The sequence below is a fragment of the Gouania willdenowi genome, chromosome 8 (genome assembly GCF_900634775.1).
Source record: "Gouania willdenowi chromosome 8, fGouWil2.1, whole genome shotgun sequence".
NCBI classification, from domain to species: domain Eukaryota; kingdom Metazoa; phylum Chordata; class Actinopteri; order Blenniiformes; family Gobiesocidae; genus Gouania; species Gouania willdenowi.
Genome location: NC_041051.1, coordinates 22,540,369 through 22,568,113, shown reverse-complemented (window position 1 = coordinate 22,568,113; position 27,745 = coordinate 22,540,369). Strand labels below are relative to the sequence as shown.

Genomic DNA, 27,745 nt, shown 5'->3' with positions numbered 1-27,745 from the left:
GGGAATTTGATTAAATTGTAACTAAAGATAGACTTTGCACCATGTAAGACTTCATTACATTCTGGAGATGATCCTGATCAATATACTGATTCTTGAACAGTTTTAAAACATTCCCATCTCTCTGAAATTTGACTCAGTTATGTTGGTTTGGTTACTGGTTCGCTAAATCTTTCATATATTTGGATTTTCCCTTTGACTATAAAGATGCTCCGTCTTGGCTTTGAAATTCCAGAGGCAAAGAATACCGTGACTCATGATGTTAAGCAGGACAAGACAATTGAGTCATGGAAATAAAGCACTGCCAGAGATGTGTGTGTGTGGCTGCAGAAAGGGGGGACGATCAAGGACCTAGTCATCTAGGATGGGGGGGTGCAACCACCCATGAGGTGGTCTAGAGCAGATGGAGCTGCACAGAAACTCCCAAAGGCCTAAGTCACAGGAGCAGGAGCAGGGTGCCCCTTCCAGAAATCTATCTTTAGCTCTGAGACCACAGATTGTCAGCGCAGCTCCAGGCCTTTTCATTCAGACCCCAACTAATCCCATCCGCCTCTGTGCCCAAGGACAAACGCGATCTCTGCTCGTGGCAGAGCAAAGAGAGGCGTGATGGGATGAGTCCACAGCAGATGTTTTCATCACAGGTGAACAGCATGTGCATGTTAACCCCTTCTTCAGAAGTGGTGTGTAACACGCATCCTGTTTCACAAATCTCCTTAACAATCAGGCCCCAGCCTCCCCATCGCTGCCCAAGCACATCTGCTTAAACATGGAAAAGTCACTGGACACGAGTACAAGTGATATCCAGAGCAAATGTCAAAAGCAGCGTGAGCCACTTCTTGCTTCCTTGTAATTTCCACCTCTGCTACTCCCGGGACTGTGTGTGGGACTGTCTGTGCTGAGTGATGAGGCACTGAGCTGTTTGGACAGCAACAGGCTCACTTCAACACCTAAAGGAAAATCTTGTGCATTATTAATGTGTGATATATATCAGAAAAAAATCAAAGCTTTTTCAAAGGAAAATTATTACAAATGTAAACAAATACCTGTCCTATAACATTTGTTTAATCTTCTGAAAATGAACTATTAAAAGCTTGGCTCGTCTTCTATACCTGCATTTTCATTTACAGGTTAACAGGGGATGCAGAAGCATAATCCAGCAGATATAGGACGTAAGGCAGTGTAAACCCCCCTGGATACGATACTAGTCTATCACAAGGCTCGACAGAGACAAGTGGGGGGCCACAAATGGGACTTGAACCCACGATCCCTGCACTGAGAAGCAGCAATGCTCACGAATGCACCACAGAGTGACCCATTACAAAAAGCTAGTTGGAAATATCTTGCATAATACACAAACTTAAAATACATGTTTTGAATTATTGTTTTCCATGTTTACTGTTTCTTAGCCAGACTTACTTTGGGGTCATGTGACCTGAAGTATGCCCCATTGAAAAGACTGAGCAGATGATGCCTGGTCATTTTACGCTTTCAGAGGCATTTACATATCTGTAGTTATTCCACGCTTTGGAGTGAGACTGGGTTGACTACAGAGGGTGTCAGAGACCCATAGACCTAAGTTGTTTAAAGTCTACATCTTCATCTAAGAACGTAGTACATTTTTACATTTTCTGTTTGCATGTTTATATTTAAAAATAAAGCACCTCTTATTTTGAAACCATTGTTCTGATGTTTAAGACAACGTGTAGAAAGCAATGATTGGCAAGTGTTTATAGCAAAAGAAATCGCATTTTAAGCTTCTTAAGACATTGTTTACTGTGACAGGAAGATAAACAAGTACTGTTTTAATGCACCTCTGAAACCACATACATGGTGACATAGCAGTATATTCTCCACTCCACACAGAACCTCAATGAACCACGGTGTCATCTTATGATGCAGAAGCTTAAACCGGGCTTAATAGGTGAAAGGATAAACATTAATTTGTCGATTGGAACTTTATTTAATAATGAGAATTGATTGGATGACAAATACATGGAAATATGTCATTTGAGACGACTTGTGGCAGTAAAACACAAGTCGTTCGCAGTGATCTTGAAATGTAGGTAATTAAAAAGGTTAAATGCAGTTAAGAGGTGCTTATGTCTCTGGAGTGTACGAGGAAGAGTTATACAATGTGGCTGAGATGTCTGTGGAGCAAAGGTTCAGGTGAAAAAAAGAGGAAAATATAGTTGAGTATTTTAAATGATTGGAGGAGGTATGGTCACCAGTTACTACGAAACAATGTGCTGACATTAGGATTCTCATAAAGTGGCATTTAGGGGTTTTATCGTCTCTCAGTGCATTTAATCAGTTCTTCCTATTCTTTCATCGACCATGTAAACCCAGCCATAGTTTCCTCTCTACTTCCAATCATCCATCAGTTACACACACACTTGTCTCCGACTCATCACACTCATCCTAATCCACAGAACTGTGTCAAGTTCTAATCAGAGACATTGTGACGGACACAAGTGTTGCTGATTATAGAGCATGGACATCTGAGCATCTGAGATACAGTTTAAAACAGACACAATCAATCCAACATCCAATGTGTATTTTTTTTTTATTCTACAAAAACACTGAACAATTTTACATATAAAAACGTAAAATACAAAAACACAGGACATGCAGCCAAGAGAGTGCTAAGCTTCACAATCTTTGAGTAGAAGCAGCTGCTGAGAGCATCTTGTATTCTGCTGTTGGTGAAGTTTCAGGCTGCAGCGGTTGTAGCGTCTCACATGGGATAGTTGAGAACCACGTCTTGCTTTGCCAGCTCCAACAACATGGGGTCATCGAAGAACTTGCTGATGCTCACGTCTTCACTGAGACCCTTTGGAAGAACAACATATTTAGTCATTGTTAAAATGAGTGCTGTGAAACGATGACAAGATGTATTACTTTTTCCAACGAAGTTCTAAACACATGAATGTGGAAAAATTAATGTAAAAAGTCAACGTGATAATATTCACAGGCCTGTAATACGTGCAAAATGTTAATGAGGGAAGAGAAGGCTCACCTTGCGTCTTCGGGTTTTTATCATGAACTCTCTGGCTAGGTGGGGCGCAGGCTGTGGCTCCAGTGGTCTGATCACGATGCTTTTGTCCAGAGGGTCACCAGGAACAATCTGTGAGGGAAAACAATGAGTCCAAGAACATTTATTAACCCAAAAGTTTTAAGTATGTTTTGAAATTAAGAGACTAATGACAAAAAGTAAAAAATCGTCACCAGGAAAGTGTAAGATGAGACATTTAGAATTAGGAATAAAACAAATCTTTTCTATGCCCTCATTTAACCATGAATGACCCTAACCCTGGCATGGGTAAACTACGGTATATGGGCCAAGTAGAGCCTGCTGGGCTTTTTAATAATTAATTAATTCACTCTACTCCTGATACGATTCGTTCCACGATACGATTCTCTCACGACAAATGACTGAAAAATGTAATTTTTTTATTCAAAAATAAAAATACTGTACTATTGTCTTATATCTTTCATTGTCAAAAGAATCCGTTGATCAACTATGCAAAACAATGCAATTTAAAAAGAAATAAAGAAATAGTACAAATGAAAAAGAAACCTATTCATTTCAATTCTGGCTCTACAGTAAACTATGCAAAACTGCATAATAGCTCCTTTTCTTTTTAAAAGTGCAACTAAAAATGTATTTTGTGTGTGAACAATTGGACTTTAAAACAAATCCCATATCAAAGAAATAATATAAATAAACAAACGATGTCTTTCATTCTCTCTCTCTTGTTTATCCCTTTCCTCTCTGAGCCCCTCTTACCTTGTATTTCACACGTTCTTTCTTTCTCACTTCTTTTATTGTGTCTTGGTGAAGCCAAAATGCTTCCACACTTCTGATTTAAAACATGGTGGTGAGTCCTGAATTTCAAATTCTAAATAGATAGCACCCTCTGTTGTAAAAAAAATTTAAATAAAAAAATTTTAGTACTGCAATTCGAGTATCGATGTGAAACGTGACACCTTTGAATCGATTTTTAACTGCCTCATGATTAATCTTTACATCCCTACAAATTAAGCATCAATATTAAACATACACAGACAGGTAAGCAGAGCATCAAAGGCACAATGAGGGAGAGACCATAACCAGTCTGAACTCTGCAAAAACAGAACTGAGGTAGCAATTTCACACAGAGAGCGATGCACACAATCTACATTATACCACACAATAAACACCCATCACTTAGAGGGGAAGTGGAACACTCCTAAAGTCTGTGATTAAGTCCATTGGGGTCTTTTTCAGGGTACTAACATTATGGGGCAGATTTAATTGGATCTCAAATGAAGGGTGCCACATCTCTTATGTACTTAAAAATGTGAATACATTTGCCATTTAATGTTGTTTACTTATTCGTTTCAGTCCATAATACATTTATAGATAATTCCCTTACAAGAAACAGGAATCGAGGAAAGCTCACCTGCACTGTCCAGTACCCACGTATTTATTTCTGTCATACTGGTTGAATTATTATTTTGGTTAAAAAGTTACTGAAACGATTCCAAATCACTTAAATTAACCATCCTCATCCATTGATCAAATTGGCAAAGCAAATGATTACACCCCTGGTTGAGATGCAGGGAAAGAAAGACTTTCTTAGTCCCAGAGGAAAATAAAATGAGAGCAAAGGGAATAAAAACATACTTGCAGTAAGTGATGGCAATCAACAAATGGATGTGAGATACAAACGACACACTGAGCTGCTGACAGGTAGACGCTGGTCTAACATGATCAATCTAACGATGGTGCACGAGTCAGCCTCTTGAGATTAATGGAACAAACGATTCAGAGAAGCTTCTCATTTCTTACCATCTCACAACACGACCCAATGGGCTCGAAAAAGACAGGGCACAGAGACGAGGAGAAGGTTTTTTAAGACCTGATGATATCAGATACAGACTTTAGAGTAGAGCTTTAAAAGGGCAATCAGCAGAGGGTTCACAGTGGCTTAAATTATATTTCAATCAGAGTCATCTAAGAAAAGATAATTTATTACCAACATCAGGTGGGACAAGGAAATACATGAGTGCTTTGGATGACACAGGGACAAAACCGTTTGATTTATTACAGCGAGTGTTAACAGAACAGGTTTAGAGAATCTCCCAAGGGAAATATAAAGAGCATCCTATTCCAAACCAGTTTTAAAAAAATAAACCATGCATGAAAGCACTGTTCAGTAAGAAAGCTTTGTACACTAAATGAAATGCTGAAGAAACACCTCCTTGAATGGGGCTCATTTATTTTTCATATCCCCAAAGGATCACTCAGGCTTCTTGTAATACATCTCTCGCCGTGTGTTTAGACAAGCATGGAAATAAATAATTCATCTCTCACTTTGTGGAGAACATTTCACCTCAGGGGACAAAAAGTGAGAAGGATCAAACCCTTAAAAATTAAGTCAGACTTGACTCAGGGGAGGGATGGCATATGGCATTTAAATATGAGCCTAGTGGCATATCACCAGAGGTTTGTAGTAACGAACTACATTTACTCCATTACATTTACTGAAGTAACTTTTTGGATAAATTGTACGTGTCAGAGTAAACGTGTGTTGCATTTAAAGAAGAAATGCTCCTTTTCCTCAGTTATATTGAGTTATATACTGCTCATTTCTTTTATTCTTATCCATCACTGCTGGCACAACCCTTTTTATTCTGGTTTAACTTCTGGCTTGGGCGCCGTCACATGAGCCTGACATTTTAACAATGAAACAGAGCCAGGAAGTCACATGACCGCACACAAAATCCCCACAGCCGAGGCAGAGAACCTCTGGCCTTACATTCACTCCATGTTCACCTTACAGACAAGGAAAAAGAACAGCTATATCATGGGATGTCATCTGTGTCGGCCTAGAAACGTCAATATACGACTAAATTATTTTTGCGGTTCGCACAGATGTTGTTAGGCATAAATGCCAGTGAATTGTTATTGATAATGCAAGTCGACTCTTTCAAATGCAATAAGCCTTTATTTCTCATGAGTATTTATTACCATTATAATGAGAATGTCAAGAACATCCAAAATAAATACAACAGCAATTAATGTGGCCACATTAATTGCTGATCTGCAGTATGTGCACATGTATAGACGATGCTGATCCTAACGTTTAATCATAAAGTGTGCAAATATGTGCACACCCTAATTACAGTGCATATATGTGCTAGTTCACAGGGTGCACATGCTGAATGTGCATGTGCTTTGTATAATGTGTATAGAGTCTTTCAGGCTATTTGGAGCCACTGCAAACCTTACTACCATCCTATCTAATTAAGCTATACCTCCTGATACGTGACATGGTGGATTATTTAAACACTATCTGCAATTGTTAAAGTGACAGACTACAGTAAAAAAAAAAAACAAAAAAAAAACAACTTGCAATAACATCATTAGACAGACAAGATATCATTGGCCGGGTTACAGAGCACACCTGACGACATCTAATGGTCAGAGAGACAGTGGTTAAAATCGCTGATTAATAGCATGGATTATAAATTACTTAATTAAGTCTGGGCTCAGTTTCAGTTATCAACTATTTTCTTTTTTGTTGTAAACATTAGCTAAATTAATTATTATCTAACCTCTTAACATTCACATTAGGATTTCAGAGCTGGATCTAAAAAGATTACCGATCAAAGTAGCAGATAGTAGTCTGGGTAATGTTTTAGGGTTGTTTACCTGCCAGTGATGAAAGACGGACAGAGCGAAGGCCTGACCCTGTGTATGTGTGCGAAGGTCAGTCTCAAAGCCAAAAGAGTCGATGGCCGGGATGAAGGCTTTGATGGTGTAGAGAGGAGAGCCTGGTATAGGCGCATCCTGGGTGACGTGGCCTCTGAAACAAAGCAAATATATCTAATTAATGACAGGAAAAATAACCACGAGTCTTTCGTGCCAAATGTATTAACATTATTCAAATAATAGTTTTGGCAGAGCAGACAAACCGTCTTCGGGCCAGCACAGTGTAAACCGCAGACACACAATCTGCTGGGGCCTGAACCTCCACAAAGTAATACGGCTCCATCAACCTTGGAGTGGCCTGGGGCGTAAAAGAAAGTCTGCATCAGACTGAGGACAAAAGTACGTAGAAACAATGTGGCAATAAAATGAACTGCACACAAAGATTTATAGTCAAAGCCAATGAGCCAAAAGAAACAAAGTCTGACAGAGGAACACAATTGTTTAAAAAGACCAGAGGTAAGCAGAATCCGTAACCATAATCAAGGTAATGGAACATCAAAGAAAGACCAGAGGGGGAAAAAGAGTTAAGCTGAAGAGGAGAAGAGGAAAGTAGCCAATGATCTCACCATGAGGAAAGCAGAGTACACGACTCTTCTGGCCGTTGGGATGACCTGACCACCTCCTCTGTGGAGAGGCTCCTGAGCTATGACGGCATCTAGGATTTTAAACTTTACGTTCCTGATGGCTGTGGAAGCATAGAAACATGTAACTACAGGCTGCAGCACAGAGAAATAAGCACCTCAATGAAAAATAAACTCCTTGTATTTATGGTCAGAGTAAAAACTTACGTTCATCACAAAGCGGTCCTTCCCTCGTCCCCCACTGGAAACCTTGGACGATGCCGTCTTTGACTGAACCCAGGAGAGTCTTATCCACCTACCGACAAACACATTATTATTGTAGGAATGCAAAGTGTAGTCTCCCTTTTAAATTCCAATTTATTCTTCTAATATTTATTATGGGAATGAGAAGCAACCTGAACTAGGGATGTCCCGATACAACTTTTTCACTTCCAACATGATACCGATATTGCAGCCTTGCGTATCAGCCGATACCGATATTGATCCGATATGATATCAGCACAAATCATATGTACTTTTATTACTTATTCTGTAGTGTGGAATGTTAGAAAAAGCTTGATCAAGTGATGTTACTCAAACAGAAAACAATACTTAGCAACAGTAGGTGTGTTTGAGTGTGAACCACAGTCACCTATGGATAGAAGTGCTGGAGCGGAACATTTTATCGGCGAGCTTATATGCTGATTTTAGATGCAGTTCGATAAAATCCGATATATCCGTTTTCTGGCTGATATCGGATCGGGAGACATCTAACCTGAACCAGTGAAAATATGATCTAGATTGGATAATAACCCTACAACTATTTCAAAAGCTCCCTTTGGAAACACCAAAATCCAGGTTTGTTAAATTAGCTTCCAAAAAAAAAATACTGTATATATATATATTTGTATACACATATAATCATTTTGAATTGGGCTAAAGGTTAGATCGATCAGTAAGATTTACCATTTTAATAAATAACTCCTTTCAGTTTATTGGAAGCCTACAGTTTAAAAGGCAATATACGCAAGTCTGTAATGGATCAGGGCAGCAAGGAATTTCTTTAAGCAATATTTATTTTTGTTAAAATTCATTATTTTACACAAACACCAACATATTTTACTGCAGTGGAGTGGATGGAGCAATTTACAGTCATTTGCCATGTCAATACTTTTAAAAAGTTGGACGCTTTTGAAGACAAGAGATTATTAGAATTATGCTTACACACACTGCTTTAATGGGAGAGATTAAGAGGTGCCTTGTAGTGTACACAAATTCAATGAAGTAAAAACTTACCTCAGAAGGCAGCGTATCGTCAACCAGAATGTTTGGTCCTGTGGTGTCGGGCCCAAAAGCCCAGATGGACCTGGCAGCCAGCAGATCCCAGTCGTACTTGGTCTGGAAAAACTCTCCCAGTTTCTTCCTGTGAGGAGCAAATAGTCAGGGAGAGAATTAGGAAGACAGGTTGGTTGGAAGAGCAAAGCAGAGGTTTAGTAATCTAGTGTGAAAGGTGTCACTCCTATGGCACTACTGGGCCCAGATGGACTCACAGATGAACCTCACTGGAGCCCAACACACATCAGGGCACCACCATCATGTCAAAGCCTCAGGGAAACTCATGCAGGCTTTTATCCAATTAACTTAAGTAAGCTCGTCAATATAAGGAGGCAGGAGTTTTGCCCTGAAGGCCCCTTTAACACAAGACTACTAGGGATGTTGCTAACTGGCTATTTTCCTTGTTGACTGCAATGATGTTTCCTTGTCGACTAGTCTATTACACAAGGTTTTACAATTTCCTTTAAGGACAAAAGAAATAATCTACAAGAGCAAAACATTACAATTTACAATTTAATTAAGGAGATGCTTTTTATCGAAAGCGACATAGAAGACAAGCAGTTAGGATTAAGACTCGCTAAACATCCAATAGTGATGACATAATAATAATGCATTAATTATATTTAGCGCTTTTTTGGACACTCAGTCGCTTTACAGAATTAAGGAATTATTCTTTCGCTCCACACTTAGTGGTGGTAAGCTACTATTGTAGCCACAGCTGCCCTGGGGCAGACTGACGGAAGAAAGTCTACCAAAGTGCGCCATCGGCCCCTCCGACCACCACCAACACTCGTACACTACATTCATACTAGGCAATGTGGGTGACATGTCAAGAACACAATGACAGATATCACTGGGGTGACTGCCACCCCACTGTGGCACCTGGAATTCTCAGTCGTCTCCCATCCAACTACTAACCAGGCTTCCGAGATCTAACGGGATCGGGCAATGAGAGGCTGGTATGGCCACGTACTGTGTTGGATTTGAACCAGTGACCCTCCGATTACAAGCCTGCTCCCTTAACCATCACACTATTGTATGTAGACTGACTAGCAACTGAAGACTGCTTAACATCAAGGTATATAATCAGTGATGAATCAAAGAAAGTAAATCACATTGAAAGAACAATGTGTGGCATTTCCAAGTTATTAGTTTAAAGCACTGAAGACCAAATATTTAGACAATAACTGTCCTACATGCACTAGTAACATTATGATCAATGATCACATTAACCTTGTGATCACTACACAAAAAGGAACAAAATAACAAATCAAACAATAAGTTAGAAAGTTAGAAGTTGGGAAAAAAAAAACGTTTTTATTCTTAAAAGAATGGATGAGGTTTTTCCTCATATACAGTAGTGTTGCTGGCATGATTTTCTTTCTACTGCAGATAAGTTAATTTGTTATTCTGTTACTTGTTCTTAAATCTTCTATATATCTGTATTATATTTGTATATCTGTATTATTTATTTCTTTACTGTAATGTGTGGACTTGTATTTAATCCTAATTTAATAAAGTCTTACTTATTGATGTATGTTTTCTTTTTTTCAATTTAGTGTTTCTTCATTTCATCGGCAATATTTCTTAGGCCTCTGATTCTGATTCATCTTGATGTTCGCTCACTAGAGAACATTTCCCACTGGTAAAAACTACTAAATTCTAAGTACTAAATCTCGAAAGCAAACTTTTCTATATGCATTGTGTGGCAGATATAACTAACAAATGCCAAGTTCAAAATAGTTTTGTTTCTTCAAATTAAGAATCTACCGTTTATCCAAAAATGTAGGTTTAAGGGATTCTGGGAGCTATCAGCTGATTTTTGCTGCTCCACATGGTACCTGTTCCAAGTGATCTGCACCACTTCGTTCTCGATGTCCTCAGCCAGCCCCTTCTCCAGTGGTTCAGCGATCATGGTGATCTTGTTCCTGTAAAATACAACACAGCCGTCAATACCTGCAGTGTCAGTGCAAACTTCACAACAAGCCGAAAATATAACTAAATAAAGTTCAACGCAGAGTTTGAAGAAACCGTATTGTTGGCTTGGGCAGATTACACACTTTTTGTTGGGCGTTTCGGCAAAGCATTTGAGTGATGACGTTTCCACAACCGTTTCACAGAAAGTCACAACAGGGTCGGCCACCTGCAGAGGGCGACAAATCAGGACAGACATTATTTTCCCGTTTGTCATCCTACATTTTTAACTAAAACTGCACAATTGTCCAATTTTACAATTATTTTACTTTAAAAAAAGATAATGTCAAAGACCTGTTGTATTAGAGTATTCTAACAAGAGTGTAAAAGAGGGAGCAGACCTTGATGTCTATCTCAGAGTACATCTTCCTTAGGTCGTGCATGACACAGTCCAGATAAAGCTCCCCTGTCCCGAGGATGACATGCTCTCCGGACTCCTCCACCTAACAAACGAACACAAAGTCATTAACGGGGCCTGATAATTCCTCCAATCAGTCTGCTGTAAATAAAAACTTTACAGTTATTTAACTTTTGAAATGCTTCACCATGTCTCTGGGTAACCATTCACTGCCTATGTCGGGCCTTACCTTTGTAGTAAGAGAGGGGTAGCTCTTGTTGACTTTTCTGAGCCCATCCAACATTTTGGGCAGTTCTGACGGGTTTACCGGCTCTACTGCGATCTTGATCACCGAAGCTGTGTTAAACTTTAGCGGCCGGAAGATCTGCGCCTGATAACAGAGCATAAATGATCGTTCTCACTTTTAATTAACTAAAAATTGTTTTACAGATTTAAGGTACGTTTTCCTTCAACCGCTCACCTCCTCATTCCCTCTTGGTTCTGTGATCGTGGCGGTCTTAACGATTGGTTGATCACAGCCTTCAATTAGAACCCAGTTGCCGGCAGGGACTCTATTCACTTCAATCTGATATCTGAGAGAAGAGAAGTAATTACAACTTCAGCAAAAAGCTTGGTTTTCTGACTGGGCAGAATTCAGGTTCTAAGCATACCTGGCCACTGAAATCCAGAGCCGACCCACAGTGCAGACCTGGGAGTCTTCCTCATCTTCCAGTGTGTAGTTCTCTCCTAAAACCTTTACCGGCTGCCCAGCCTGAATGGTCCCACTCAGCACTCGGCCAAATGCGTGGAACTGAACGCCATCCTCTGTGCTGTACATCTTAGTAGTGTGACACATCAAAGGACCCTGAGAGAGAGAGAGTGAAGCAGAGAAAAATAACAGGAACAAACAATTTACCTTTGGACAGAAAAAGACACTGAAAGCACTGTTTATCATGCAGATGAAAGAACTTTTTTGGTTGGCTTGTACAGATGGAGGAAAATAACACCTTCTGAGGACTGCAGCTTTAACCTGGTCACTTGCGCGCCATATTAAAAAGAACTCTAAATATTTAAATGGCACTCACTTCAGGATCACACTCTGCCATGGCCTCCCCCAAGTCAGAGTCCAAACCACCCACATAGGTGTGCTCGATTTTTATCTTGGCACCTTCTTGTGGTGAGGGAATGTGTTGCACACACATGTCCACGAAACCTGCATTGAAAAAAAAAAAAAATCAGACTAATAAGAAAGGTTTCTCTTCAAAATGCAAACCTATTTAACTAGGAATGTGGGTGGCATCCCTAGTCGACTGCCAAGAAACTAGTTGTTTAATCGTTTGTTTTTAAGTAACGTGATAATGTATCAGCAGGATGTTTTTTTATACACACAGCCACAGCAAGAATATTTTTGAATGATCAATGTTCTGGTGGTAAATGCACAAACTGCAGTGCATTTAAACCTGCCGTGCTGATGAGCGCTCACACGTACGTGCTATGAAAGGTTACAATCCGCTACAAAGTGACAGTTTAATGCAAACAGCGTAAGACAAAACTTTCAGGCTATAATTCAACTGGGTCAAAGCAGAACCACATTAAACAGCAGCTGGACATTTGCACACGGGCTGAAGAGGCATTGTTAGCAAAGATGGTGCAGCTCCTGCAAGCAAATGTTAGTGTCCCATCTTTGTTTGGGAACTGTGTAATGATGTACGATTTATCAACTTACTAAAGAGGTGTGAGGTGTGTGCGTACCTTTTGTATTGTTGGCATAGTTTAATGTGATTGTTGATCACATAATTTACTAACAAATAATATTGCTTCTGCCCGTGGACTGTTTATTATCCAAATATTTGTAAGCTTTAAACTGAAGAAATCTTTTTTCAGTTTGATTTGATTCCTTTGATTCATCACTGAGGAAATACATGAACGTTTAGCAGAGTTCAGCAGCTCGTCTGTCTCAGTTTGCACAACAAACTAAAAATCAAACTAATAAGTGTTAAGGAATTCTAGAAAATTAAGGCTCATGCTGTCTAACTGGATTGTGATGTGTTTTAACCGAGAAGATAAATACTCAGAGGAGCAACATTCAGCTTTGAACCCTGAGGAGAACCAAAGAGGGAAACTACCAACTCTGCTCTCCTGGACAGATACCGTATGAGGTATCTGACCAGGTCGGACAAAACTAAATGTGCCGTTAAACATGAATGAATGGATTAAATAACCAACATCAATGTAATAACATCTGTCTGACATACATCTGTAACATTATTATAAGATCTGTATTGTATGACTACCTGAACAACCATTGACAGCTCTGTGCACTTGGACTAGTGCTGAGTAGACAGAATATCTGTACCAAGAAGTTTGGATGATATCTGATTACCAGCCAATAAGATGCTTATACAGGTGCGAATGTCAAATATGTTTCAGTCTGAAAACCAATGACCTGGGAACATGCTGTCCAAGGATTTGTTAATAAGACGCAAATAGACAAAGAGGTTCAGTCTCTTCTCTCGGCTGGACGAGACTCAGTGTGTTATGATCTGCTATTAACCGTCAGAAAATAAACACTTTGTGAGGCCAATTCCCTTCGTCTTCTTCTAACTCACTGTTGGCAACAAGACAACGGAAAAACTCTCCTCGCAATAACTAATTTTGCAGAGGATGTTTTCAGTTGAATATTGGATGCAAACAATACTTAAAAACATTATTTTTTTTAAAACTGTTTTAGAAAAACCTTGTGTAATAGACTAGTCGACTTGTTGATGAGAAACATCAGTGTAGTCGGCAAGGAAAATAGTCTGTTGGCAACATCCCCATAATTAACAGAGGTATTGTAGGTGATGTCAGTATATATAGAAGTGCAAAGAAAAATAGCTTAAACACTGTGTCCATACCGGTGAAATCTCCAAAAAAGCGGTTCGACACGAGCCTCAGGAGAGGTCTGATGTTAAGCTTCAGCTCCTCTTTAGTCAGGTGGATCCCCAGCTCATCCAAAACCCTAGGGAGGGACGTGTCTACATCCCCAACCACCTTCATATACACATAAAGAGGATTCTGGTCAGGATTACACACTGAGACTAACGAAGGCTGAGGGAATCGAGCCAGCCGACTGCTCATTTAAAAAGAAACTTTCAAAATGCCTGACCTGTGAGAGGATCTTGTAAAGAGGCTCCAGGATAAATTCCACAAAGCTGCGCTGGGAGTTACTGCTGGGAGCTTTCTTTGTGAACTTGCGCCTGAAAAAACAAAAGCATGACCATAGAATGAGAAGGAGTACCAGAGTGGATGGTTTATTAAATAGTCACTCACGTTTTGGGGTTGAAGTAAATGTCTCCCCAAAGCCTCTTTGCAAACTCGTTGTAGTTGATGTCACCTAGGGAAATAAAGTAGGTTTATTAATTTCAAATCATAAAAATTACATGCAATGTCATTCATCATTTCACCGTAAGTGTCCGAGTAGATCTTTGCAAAGGAACCCAAAGTAAAACAGATGCTGTACTGAGAGCTGGCGAAGCACACATTTCCAAGGAGAGGCGACACCACCATGTTCTCATCTGTTGAGTATGTGCTGCACACAAAACAATCAACTGCATCAGCCAATATGTTTCAGTGGGCAACAACTTATTTAACACTAACTGGTGCAGTGAGTAGCTTCAAATAAATAAAAAAAAAACATGTCAAAAGACAATTCCTGTGATTGTGGAAAAGACAGGATAAATTATTGGCGTGCATCAAGCCGAGAAAACAACTAAAGTGGAAAAATATCTTGAATGATCAGGATCTGTCATCACTTACACATTTTGTGAGATCATATCATAGAAATCTAAATGTAGAACTTAACGCAGGGGTTCAGGAAGATCTACACACCTGTAACATAACAAATGCAGCCCCCACTCAGTGTTCCCATGTTCCATGTGATTAGTATTACCTGAGCATTCCGTTGACTTCATCCACAATGTGCCGAAGTTTATAGTAAGCGTCAGTGGGGGGAAGCTTGAGCTCCACAATCAGTCGATCCACCTTGTTGATGCAGATAGTGATAGCCATCCGCTCCTGGACTGCATGTTTAATCAGACGCTCTGTGTTCAGCATCACCTAGAGGAACAGAACGTTAACTTTAAGGTCACAAAGCTAGTTGGGAGATACATTTGTTTTACAGTAAAGAGCGCTTCCCAAGTGTGACTCACTCCTTCTGCTGCGTCGATGAAGAGGACGACGCCATCTGAAATTCGAATGCTGGACGTAACCTCATCAGAGAAATTAACATGGCCTTTAAAGGGAAAGGGAGAAATAGAATGATGTTATTTAAAGAATAAACCCAAAAAAACAAACAAAACAGGCCCCTATTTCACAAGAACAGCCTGATGAACCTTTTGCTCTGGTTTCTGAAGAGTATATTGTAGGTTCGACCACACAAACTACCTAGCGTTCAATCAATATACTCTAGATACCATAATTTACGAAGAGAACGTGAAGGATAAAAATTATCTGCAAACAGCAGCAACACCACCAAAGCTACAGCAAGGATATCAGCTTATAAACAGCTGTAAACAACCATCTACAAACAAGCTACATTTATCAAAAGCAATTCACTTTCACTTGTTTTTAAAGCACATCAGCCAAATGACAGTCATCATGAAGCAAACTCACAATTTGAAACCTTTAAAAAAAAAAAAAGTTGACAACTAAAAGTTTAAAATATATAATTTGTCATACAATGGACCACATTTGTCACATATTAAGTGTAGAAAACTGAATATAGTCTATTTTATAAGGCCTCCTAATTTTCGTGATCGCGGAAAATGGACAGAAAAAACATAATTATGTTCTGAAACAGAAAAATGTGTTAGTACTAGACCTACTGTCTGAAATAAGCAGAAGTAACACTTTACCTGGAGTGTCCATGATGTTGAAGAGGTAAGACTTTCCTCTAGAGTCGGGCAGAACCATTGTGACGGGGGTGCTTTTTATGCCAACTCCTCTCTAAAGTTTACATAAGAAATACATCAGTTTAAAGAGGTCTGCTTTGCTTTGGAAAGAAATTGTTGCAGCAGTAAATATTTCCACACTTATAGATCACCTACCTCCTGCTCTGTAAAAAGGATGTCTGTGTACCGCAGCTGGGGGGGAGGGGGATGGTCTATTTATTAGATTGAAAGTGTAGCACAAAAGAAACAATGATGTATTGCAAGATACACTCACGTCAACATCATCTCGCTTCCTGATTTCTGGGTGAGTCTGTTCAATTAAGCAGTCCACGAAGCAGGTCTGCAGGACAAAAACACACTCATTCGATGTTTACCGGGGACAGATGCTCTTAAAGAGCAACCATGTTTTCAACATAGGCCTGCACGATATGGCTTATAACCAATATCGCGATATTTTTAGGCTAAATTACAATGTATGTCTCGATTTAATTTCTCCTCTCAATCTCTGTACAAATTTTAAAGTCAACCCTTTGGTGCAGAAATTGACACAAATATTATCGATTATCTCGATTTTCATACAACTTGCACGAAACAAGCCGTGATATATTGAGTATGTTCGATATATCGCCCACCATTACAACATGTGTTAAAGTCTGCTTTTTCATTATTCATCTAATAAATCACATGCTTTGCTTGGCAACAGAAACATAAAGATGAGAGAGGCGGAGCCAGAAGGAAGGGTCTGACCTTGCCATGGTGAAGGTGACCACAAAGAGTAACGTTACGGATCAGCTCTGGTCCATCCATCAGGTCTGCAAGAAATCTGTCGGTTGAAACCAAACAGAAGTATATTTAAGAGTCTGCTACTCAGTCTGTTGCTATTATCATTCATGTTTTACATTAATAACTGCGGGTTAAGATGCTGATCCACGTTAGAAAGCATGTTACTCACTCCATGTCGTAAACGGTAGCGGGTAACTCCTGCTCCATCAGCGTGAACTGTCTGTGTCTGACAGGCTTGATGATGGGCTCTGGAGCGAATGGACAACATGAGGAAGTTTGTTAGTTTTTCAGAAAATGGTCAAATGATACAGTAGCTAGACCCTATGGATTGTATTTTCATGTATAAAATTGTTCAGTTGTTTATTTGTAATACATGAAACACATTTTATGTTGTAAACAAAGTAGTAGGGGCACCCTTTAATGCCTTTTTTCTCCACATTCAGCTGTAATTTGTGAAACCTTGTTCTGTTCTGACCTGTGAGAGGTTGAGTATCTTCCTCCTGGACAATCGTTTCCACCTCGGATCCATAAACCTCCTCTGCTGTTGGATAGTACTTCTTGTCCTCATGCAGGACAACCTCCATGCCTGGGACATCTTCGTCTGCATCAGCAGGCTCGTCATCATCATCTTCATCGGCCTGCGAACACGCACATCAAAAGAATGACAGATCAGCCGTAAAAAAAAACTAGAGAAGAACTCTGACAGGAATTTAGGAAGACTTGTGGATATACCTCGTCTATATCCTGATCCTCAGGCTCCAGATCTTCATCATCATCATCAGAATCTAGCTCTGGGCCAATGTAGTTCCCAAACTCATCATATAAATCCGCCTCCATATTGCTGAGAACTGAGGATGAGATTACATTGTTGGATTTTGATGATTAAAGTAGCACATGAAACACTTCAACTGCATTTAGAAACTTAAAACTGCCCTGAAAGAAGCTACACTACTGAATTTAATCACAAATTCCATCTCTCATATAGGAAAAGGCCAAACATGGCACAATATGTTGATATTGTGCTGCTGATGATTGATAAAAGGGTATTTGTGATATTTTTCTACAGTGACTTTGACCCAGTACAGTTTTTTCTTTTCAAACTATATTGAGAAAAAACTTCAGTTTATATTGTCATCGCCATATGTAGGAAAAATATTGATATGAATTTTGGTCCATATCACCCAGGCCTAATGTAAACGAAGCAGTAACGTTTTATCTTGCAAAAGTCCCCTATCCAAACTTTGGATAATGAGGGATTCACAAGACTGCTTAAAGTAATATTTTATTAACTTGAGTGTCCTACCTCATTTTTCATTAAGCAAAAGAAAAGGAGTGCGTGACTAAAATGAAATGAAATTTTGTGTATCAACCTTTTTGTTTACTGTTAATTTTACTTGTAAGTAGGTAAGGACCAAAACTCATATCTCAATATTTTTTTCTCAAAATGGTGATACACAATACAAATCTTGATCATTTTAGCTCTATAAAGTAGGGGTGTGTATACATAGGTCACAATACGATGCGATATATCCCGATATTAAAGTAAAAGGCAATTATTGCAATTTTTTCATATATATATGACTTAAGAAACAACTAATCTGTAAATGTGGACACCTTTGAGAACATTATGTATGAAATATATTTTATTGGCATATTTCACACTAAAAACATTGGCTTTAACATGCCATGTGCCAACAACTTAAAATAAAAAAAAATGTACATACAATCTGCCTGTGGTTTTTAAACCAACTTTGACTTTAGTGCAACTTAACTGAGGTACACGCCTAGAACAACAAATAAATGCAGAGAGTTAGTACTTTCTTTTTAGATTTTATTGAAAAAACACAAGCTGGTCAACATGCCCAGGTTTCAGCACATTTCTTTGTGCAGTTACAATGTCTCCTGCAGTGGAAAAGACTTTCCTGGTTTAATAAAGGTAATACATATATATATGGTTTTGTTTTTCTTAAATAAAAATAAAAATCAATATGGATGCATTTAGAATCGATCCAAGAATTGCAATACATATTGCCGAAACGATTTTTTCAACACCCCAACTATAAAATCTGACCACAAAGACAATTCTGGGTTAAATTTGCTGATGCAAAATGCCACACAGACACATTTAATAAGCAACAGCTGCTTTTTCTCCTATATGGGAACACAGTGTTGTGTTGTACTGTGGCTTGTTAAGGGATTTTTTAGTTTTTACTGGTAAATAATTTACATATTAGGCTGAATGATCTAATTGTAGAAAAAAAAAATTGTGATCTTTCAAAAAAATAAAATTACAAATTGTGATATTTATTTATTTTTTTATCAGGTATACTCTTGTTATGACTGTGCGTTCTATTTGTAGTTTCCCTGTTCTACCACCAGGTTTTGTGTGTACACATGGTAAGTTGTGCATAAATTTACAGTCGTTTATACGCACAACTACAAGATGATCAATGCCATACTTTGCGTGGGAATGTTCTCCCGCACTTTTTACGAGCGGTTGATAAAAGGAAGCCACTGGAAATTTGATATGAGCCAGAAAAGCCCTAGATGCGGAAAGGAAAATATTACATTTTCACATGTCTTTATACCACCTATGACTTTGAAAAGATAAATAGTAGACCTACTAGGTCATTGAATCAGTATGTCAGTTGAGTCGCTCATATAGTTTGCCTGCAATGATGGTTAAGATCCAGCAAGTGTCAGTATTGAACACAGTATCAATACAGTTTGGTAATGTGCCGCAACGTTTGACGAGTTCTCAACTACCCATTACTAGCTAACTTTTATATACACAGACTTGGTTCAGCTAAACGAGAAATTCAGCAACACAAAACCGGTTTGAAATAAATGTAAGAACCAAATTCGAACCAATACATTACATTTATTTGACTGTAGTCTAACTCTATTAGCTTGTGCAGCAGCTAGCTATCGGGAAAATGAATGAACGTTTAAGTTACGTTATTGCCCGGTGAGGCTAAAATAATTTAACTGCACCGAAGTGTAAATATGTGTGGGCTCGTACACATACCTCTATACTGCTACACTCCAGATACAAAATATCCACTTTGAACCAGATAAAAGTAGCAGAAAGGCAGTACAGTTGCTCTATTAGCAACGTGCAAACGATGAACTACTTCCGGTCTTCTTCTTCTTCTTTTCCTACAGCTGACTAGACGCTGCCACCTGCTGGTCAGTCTTCTTCTTCTATGGATTATTATGGCGGTTGGCAAATAATAGTTGGTGCATTACCGCCATCAGTTGATGTAAAGTGTGGATCTTGACATTCTATATAAAATTTTAAAAAAAATGTTAAAAACACACACACACACACACAACTATATGCTATTCATGACATCTATGTCCCTCAAAAACGGAAATAGAATCTTATAGTCTTTCCTTTCTAAACTTTGCCACATAATTTCTAAACTAAATTGGCTTTCAATTCTTTTAAGACATGAGCAGCGAGTTCATCAGTACACGCTCAACTGTCTCCATTTTCCCACAGCTGCATTTACTCATCTTGTGCTTCCCTATCTTAAATAAAATACTGTTCAGACGTGGGTGTCCAAACCTCATTCTTCACATAATTCCTTCTTCTCTTCTGTTTCTTCCTGCTCTCCTCACTTCCCCAACCCTTGTTTGTATTCCGTAGTACCACCTTACCTTCCTTTTCCTCTATTCCTCCCATTGCTATGGCCACCTTTCTTTAATTTCTTTTATTTTCACAGCTTTAGAGTTGGTGCAGTGATTTAAAGTGATTGTAAATGTTTATTGTCATGTTCACAGTAAAGAAACATGTTTCCCCGTACCATGAAATTTCTATTTTGCTCACCACACTGGATGCCACAAAAAAACAAAAACAAAAAAAAACAAATAAAGAGAACAGTATAGTAAAATATAATATAATATAATTTAAAAAGCAACAAAAAGTCAAAAGATGGAAAAGTCAAATATGAAGTGTGCATTATGGATAGTGAAATATATCCAGTTCTATTGGCTGTTGAACAGTCTGATAGCAGAGGGAAAGAAAGATTAGGATAAAAGTGATTGGAATACCACAAATTTAGGTTCAGATACTGTATCCCGCACATATGCTTTGGCTTGGGTTTCTTCTTCCAAGTCTATATGCACCGAGTCAATGATTTCCATAAACTTTTCCTTAAAGCCTCGAGCTACGTTACTACAGATGTTTATGGCGGTCATCCTAACCTTTTCTCCCTCTTTTTGTTGCCGCCAAAATCCAAACGGCACCTATGGCGTGCCAGTTCAGCCTCTTTGTTTTCAAGCTGCTGAATTTTATATTTAACTGTTCCTTCTGTTTTTTTTTCTATCTTTACTTTAAGGACTTGTAAATCAACAGAAACTACTGTTTTCAAGTCTTTACTTATCGATTTTAAGTCCTTGCTTTTCAATAGCAAACGTTATCTGGGCTACTATTGAGACTGCCGTATCTTGTGCCATTTTACCTTTTTTGTTGCTAGATTTAGTGGTAGTCGCAGGTGGTTGAATCTCGCTTTTGCATTTGGTTGGGGAAATAGTTGACATTGCTTCTTACTTTAAACGGTTTGCGTAGATGGAGGAGATGCTTTCTGATAGTGTTTACCGCTTTGTCTTTTGTTACGAAAATGGGTTCATCATGTAAACACAGGGACGTGTTAGTTCTTGTCGCCACTTCTGCTTTGTGCAGGCATGATTGTTCCTTCACTTCATTTAAAAAAGGAATCGAAAGTAGCCATCTTTCAGTCTCTTGTCAAATTGTCTTAATATTTGCACTTTACATTCAGAAGAACCCCATTTGGACTTTAGGTTTAAGCACCAATATTTTGTGTCACGGACAATTTATATTAGAGGAACTTGAACTAACCTGCCATCCTCTCTTGAGGATGTTGTGGAGACACATTTTTGTGTCTCCACAAAGTGTGAATGCAACTTTTCTGCATCAGGATGTCGCAGAAGACTGATTGTTGCTACATTGTTTGTTAAATCACACACAGACAGATTCAGATAATGGCTTTAATTCCTGCTGGTGTTCATAGAAGACAGTAGGTCACACCTACACAGTAAACACAATAGACTAATACACAAGGTAAACAGACAATGTCATATATTTCTGAATAATCAGGGATAAAAATGCTGGTACAAATAACTCACTTTTTGCCATTAGACAGCAGTGTTAATATGATTGCTCCGGAAAACACACCTTTATTTAACATTAAAATCAAGCAGACAGTTCATTTCCTCCTGTACTTCTATTACCATATGAGTTCAGGTCACTGCTGAGGGCGTTTACTAACTGACCCACATTTATAGAAATGTATTTAAATGCTCCACTGAAGGACAATGACACAATGTACAACACCTTTAGCTCGTGAGTGTTTTTCAACAGACGAGGTGAATCAAAATTGCTATTGATTTCAAAGCCAAGGTCTACATATAATCATTAACTGACTGATGGCCTTGTCTGCGTGTTTGTATGTGTGCGCGCTTGTGCGTGCGTGTCGATCTACATTGAAACATGAGAAGGTGGTGTAAGGCACTAGTAGGCACAAGAGCACACAAAGAACTTTGAGTGAGATTTCAGCGGTGACTGAGTAAAATACCAGATGGACTTAAATATGTGATTCTCTATTCAGCCACTAGTTTCCTCAGCCGCTGTACCACCTCCTCCGCGCTGGCCCAAGGCACAGTAACCGCCTTGAACTCCCCAGGCATAGCCTCGTGGGTCTCTATGATAAGCTTGTGCATTGGAAAGTCCCGTCTTGGGAAGACCACGTCTCGAGGCCCGAGGGAGAGCGCGGGGCAGAAGTCGTTGGCGCCGTCTCCCACATAAAAAACCCTCTGGTAGGGACGGCCTCGCTCCTGCGTCCTGCGGGCCACGTAGTCCCTGACCACCACCTGCTTGCACATGTTGTCAGGACAGCGCAGGCAGTCGTGAGAGTGGAAGGGCCGCATCACCAGCCGTCCATCTTTGTTGAAGGTGGCAGGGTTGGTGAAGATGCGGTTGAAGAGATGTCGAACTCCAGCACGTTGAAGCCAGGACTCAATGAAGAAGGTGTTGGCGTCGGACACCAGCACCACCTCGAAGTCCAGCGACGAGCGGTTGCGCAGGTACTGGAAGAGGGTGAGCATGCCGGGTGTGGCTGGAATCTTCTCCATGATGCTACGGATGATGTTTTCTGTGACGCCTTGCTCTGCCAGATAGGCCAAGACTCGCTGCATGTACTCGTTATAGCGGCCAGGCTGATAGGTGTCTTGCAGCCAGCCGGGTAGGTGCTTACCGGGCGCAGCCTGCACCACCATATCATCGCTGGTTTCATCCACGATGGTCTCGTCGAAGTCAAAGAAGATGAGGAAGCGTTTGTCTGAGGCGATGTGAGTTTGGCGTGAGGCCATGGTCTCTGAGCTTCTGTTGCTGTGTGGTTCTTCTTCACCTAGAAGATGAGGGGAGACATGACAGCAGTTGAAAAAAAAAAATCCCTGATGTTTGACAAGTTCACACTTTAAAATGCTGCACAGAAGTATTAGGCTCTGTCCACACGGAGACGAAAGGAAAAGGCTTTCCCCGAAAATGAGAAAACATTGTGGTAAACATACCAGGCCCATATGTGGTGCTGTAACGCTGCCACAGAAATACACCAAAACAGGTAAGAGGACACCGAGCATGCCCATAAAACTCAGGAAAAACAGGACATACAATAAAAAAAGAGGAAGGAGATGGAGACAAAGACAAGACAGGAAATTTGCTAGTGGACCGACGACAAAGTAGAGCTTCTGCTTTGTTGCCAGGGTTACTGTTGTTGTGATCCCCCTCTGGGACCAGTCGAAGCAGATGGCAGCCACCTCTGAACCTGGTTTTGCTGGAGATTTCTGGTGTTTTCTCCCCACTGTCGCTAAATGCCTGTTCATGTGGATTTTTAAAAAAAATTTTCCTTTACTATTTTATATTTTGACAGCGCTATGAGATGATCTTTGTTGTAATTTACGCTATATAAATATAGATTGATTGATTGATTGATTTTCAGAAGTTGTCGTATTCGGCTTCCAATTATTGTTGCCGTGTGGACGCAAGGAGAAAACGGAAAAAAAAACTTGACCGTTTACATTAAAACTCGTCTCCATGAGGACGGGGCCATAAACTCTCGATAGCTTGCCTGCTTTACAGTGTCCCACATCTGATACGAGATCTGAACGAAATAGAATTTACATAAACCCTTAACTTAAATATTGATTAGGAATCTGCTGAGGCTGATCAGCCAACCAGCTTTAGCTCAGGAAAGACAGCATCTGATGACACGACTCTGTAAAAATATTGCCAAGCATTTCTTTCATATAACGAAAACAAACAGAGCAGCAAGACGAGACCAACAGGTTCATAACAGGTTCTAAAAATGTAGATCCATAAGCCAACAAAGAAGTACAGAAGCAGCTTGATGAGCTTGTTATTCCAAATGTACAAAGCATGCATACCTCAGTGTGGTTTATCCCAGCAGTGGGTTCTTTTTTACCAACCACAAAAAAAAAAACAAAAAAAAAAGCCAAACAAGCACTATTTAAGCAGAAGAAATTGTGATGCAGTCAGGAAGAGATGCTCAGTGATCAGTTATTAAAGCAGCAGCCAAAGAATGCAGCACACAAATTGACTTGCATAACAAAAAGGGATCCAACTGATACAAATGTTCCTATAATGAATGGATTTTATTATTATAACAGCCCACCCATTCACACATCCCAAGGCCTTAGTCATTTTCTATTTTCTCTCCAAGTATTGACTAGTTTAAGTCTCAAATTCTTTGAGTAGGAGGGGCGTGCCCCGACTCATGTCTACTGGATTTTTAAGCATATACATCATTATGTCCATTATTTTTAAATGATTTCAGCTCACATGACTCCATGTTGTCTTTATAAACATTTATATTCTTTAGGCTTTCTAGAAATTGGATTCGTGTGGTAATCTTTAAAACAAACACATTTTTTTCACTCTCAATGGCTTTTTAAAATAGGTGCTTCCTTTGCAACTCCTACCTCAAAGGCAATAATAGCAAAGTTCCACACCCAACTTAATTGTTGGTTATAATTTAAACCTTAAGGCTTGGTTTCCTATGTTAGATGAGGTGATTTTTTGCGTTCATACATGGAATAATTCTCAAACTATAGGTAAGAGTAGAAGGTTGTCATTAAGCATTATTATTGTTATTATTATTATTATTATTATTATTATCATCCCTTAGTAAATAGAATTTCAGCCAATACTCTCACTAGTGTCAAGCATTTTTTGTCCTTTTTTTTATTTTGTCTTGCCTACACTCATAATTAGAGTGAGTTGTCCAATAACCGAAGGGTTGGGGGTTCAAATCCCGCTCCCTCCAAGTCATTGTCGTTGTGTCCTTGGCAATACGCTTTAGCCACATTGCCTATTAAGAATGTGGTGTGTGAGTGTTGATGGTGGTCGGAAGGACCGATGGCACAGTATGGCAGCCTCGCTCCTGTCATTCAGCGCCAGGGCAGCTGTAGCTACAATTGTAGCTTACCACCACCACCATCATGTGGAATGAAAGAATAACGCACATCAATGTAAAGCGTTTTGAGCGTCTAAGAAAAAGCACTATATAAAATCCAGTGCATTATTATTTAAGTAGATTTTTGCATTTTGCTTTTAATTTTTGAATAGGCGTCATAGATATTTTGATTATAATAGAAACGTACAAACATTTAGAGGAATGATTGGTTACTATAGATTTTTTATTTTTTTTTATTTTAAAGCCTCATTCATCAGCTGATAACCACTGAAATAAAATGATATAATAAACTGTAACCTAATACACTTCCCCTGACACTAGTCACTGAGACAGTGTGTTAAATAACCATGCACATACCGCGGTTGCTGGTTCCAATCCCTGCCGACAGTCTCCTGGTGCTCACCTCTATAGTCTCCACAGCTCTGGTGAAAAACGAGGCGCTCGCTAGACTTTTATTCTCGTCTAAAAAAAAAAAAAAAAACACGACCCGCTGCGATTGTGCCCGCGCTCCACGTGCCCGCCCATTTACAGTGCGCGTTCACGTGCGGTAAATAAAGCCCTGCTAATGAATCGATCAATGCATAGAAATCAGGGGTAGATGAGCCAGTGTTTGTTGTTGTGTCTTTTGTTTGTTTGTTTTTTAAATTTTAAGTCACGTGATGCGTGTTTCTCAACAGAATAAACATGAACACAACCAAGGTCATTTTATAAACACAGAACTCATCCTTTCATTTATCACACAAACATTACACTATTTTACATTTCCATATCCATATTTAGAAATTAATGAAAAAAAAGAGAGAAAAAGGGGGAAAAATAAAGAAATGAATTACAGTATAGGCTTTCATTACTTTGAGTTTTATGGTAACACTTTATAAAAAGGGTCCCTTAATCAACGTTTATTTAATGCTTATTAAACATTAGTTAACAGTTTAATAATATGTTATTAATAATATAATGTATTACCTAAAATTCATTAACATGTCAGTTAATGCATTAATAAGCAGTTAAATAATGTCTACATGCACAGAGTTAATTAAAACAGTGATTCTAAACTGGCGGTCGCGACCCAAAGGTGGGTCGTGGACCTGGACTGGGTGGGTCGCGGACAGCTGGTCAAAACCAAATTAATACTTAATGTTTATTGTGTTGGGCTTGTCTTTTATCTTGAAATAAACTTTTCTTTTGACAGGTATGCTGGGAAATGCATGTTGCACAATATAATGTATAGATTTATGATTAAAAAATGATCTTTGGTTGGTTGAATTCTGAAAAAAAAGTGGGTCGCGATTTGATGCCCGTGGCAAAATATGGGCCCCAGGGTGAGACCAGTTGAGAACCACTGATTTAAAACATTATTAAACACTAATAAAAGTTACAAAATGTAATTAGCTATCGTTATTGTATTGTATGAAAAAAAACACAATATTGAGGAGGCTAGATTTCATTACTAGGGACAGATGCCTTCCCGGGATCTTTTTTTTTTTAATTTTTAATTTTATGTTCTGCTCGTGCTCGTGTAGGTCCTGTTCTCCAGCCTTCTCCACACTAAAGTTTTAGATTTTTGGATTAAGCTCATGAAAAATTGGATTAAAAACAAACATTCTCAACCAGCATTCTCTTATATATTTCGTCTGAGACAAACCCTGCTGTTTCTTTAAAGAGAGAATGAAAAAATGTAAACTCAAAATGTGATACAAACAGGTTTTCTTTCCCCAAGCGACATCCAGAGCTGCACACAGATAGAATGTGGAAGGCCACATTTCTTCTGCTATCGAAGCTGACAGACGTGGCCTCCAGCTCTGCACCATAATGCCAAGCAGCTGGGGCCCCAAATGGAAGTGGAGATGTACAAACAGGTCCATCCCCCCGTGTTATGACCACCCACTCACTAAACACTTTCTGTCATTCCAACAACCTGCTGTGCCATTACATGACTCATCGGAGCGTTGCGTGTACAGCGTGTAATGCAGCATCAAAACATGTCTTTGTGTGACCTCTGAAGAAGAGGAAATCCGGTAAAAGTTGTGTTAAGTTAGAGATGGTTACATACATACCTTTATTGTATTTATGACAAGATTTGGGCAACTGTGGCTCAGATAAGAGGTCGCCTTCTGATCGAGAGAGGTTGTGGGTTCTATACCAAGGCTAAACATTGAACCCTAAGTTGTTCCAAAATGTCAACTCGTGACTTTCATGACAGCTTTGTCCCATTGGTGTGTGAATAAGATAATATTGTAAAACGCTTTGAAACTACATCATCATAAAAGCACTATTTAAATATAGTCAATTTTACCATTTACTCAGAACTGCCTAAAATTGACTGACCACAACCATTACTGTGCATCAGCTATAATTTCTTTGATTATATTAAGATAACTATTTTGTGACAAGTATATAAAAACAATTTGTGTTCTGGATCACTAGTGTAATATAGTGTGTATGACGGCAGTTTGCTGACATTACCGCCTATACTCATCTTGATTAGATGCTTGATCTGTTTCTGTACAATTTGATCCCACTCGACCAACAGCGTATTTTGGAGCCCAAGGTGA

At 39.2% G+C, this 27,745-nt stretch overlaps 2 protein-coding genes across 2 annotated transcripts; both read right to left on the bottom strand.

Moving 5' to 3' along the window:
- Positions 1-2,541: 2,541 nt before the first annotated feature.
- On the bottom strand, positions 2,542-19,854 carry eftud2 (elongation factor Tu GTP binding domain containing 2). The gene is made up of 28 exons (XM_028455623.1): positions 19,703-19,854; positions 17,407-17,522; positions 17,150-17,312; positions 16,844-16,922; positions 16,639-16,714; positions 16,166-16,231; positions 16,048-16,083; positions 15,856-15,946; positions 15,151-15,233; positions 14,892-15,058; positions 14,407-14,531; positions 14,273-14,336; positions 14,109-14,199; positions 13,858-13,993; positions 12,046-12,173; positions 11,632-11,825; positions 11,442-11,553; positions 11,211-11,351; positions 10,965-11,066; positions 10,710-10,792; positions 10,491-10,577; positions 8,611-8,737; positions 7,543-7,630; positions 7,321-7,439; positions 6,958-7,052; positions 6,695-6,848; positions 3,014-3,121; positions 2,542-2,827 (listed from the first exon to the last, which is right to left on the bottom strand). Exons 2-28 carry the CDS (start codon positions 17,509-17,511, stop codon positions 2,732-2,734), a joined length of 2,916 nt encoding a protein of 971 aa, XP_028311424.1. The 5' UTR covers positions 17,512-17,522; positions 19,703-19,854; the 3' UTR covers positions 2,542-2,731.
- A 1,819-nt stretch (positions 19,855-21,673) lies between these two features.
- On the bottom strand, positions 21,674-25,639 carry phospho1 (phosphoethanolamine/phosphocholine phosphatase 1). Its single transcript, XM_028455295.1, has 2 exons — positions 25,548-25,639; positions 21,674-23,105 (listed from the first exon to the last, which is right to left on the bottom strand). The coding sequence occupies exon 2, from the start codon at positions 23,065-23,067 to the stop codon at positions 22,300-22,302; it is 768 nt and encodes a 255-aa protein (XP_028311096.1). The 5' UTR covers positions 23,068-23,105; positions 25,548-25,639; the 3' UTR covers positions 21,674-22,299.
- Positions 25,640-27,745: the final 2,106 nt, after the last annotated feature.

Coding starts and splice junctions, on each gene's coding strand:
- eftud2 (XM_028455623.1), bottom strand. CDS start 17,511: ATGGAGGCGGATTTATATGATGAGTTTGGGAACTACATTGGCCCAGAG. Junction 16,715..16,843: donor GCTACCGTTTACGACATGGA/GTGAGTAACATG, acceptor TTCAACCGACAG/ATTTCTTGCAGACCTGATGG. Junction 13,994..14,108: donor TTTACAAGATCCTCTCACAG/GTCAGGCATTTT, acceptor GTGTATATGAAG/GTGGTTGGGGATGTAGACAC.
- phospho1 (XM_028455295.1), bottom strand. CDS start 23,067: ATGGCCTCACGCCAAACTCACATCGCCTCAGACAAACGCTTCCTCATC.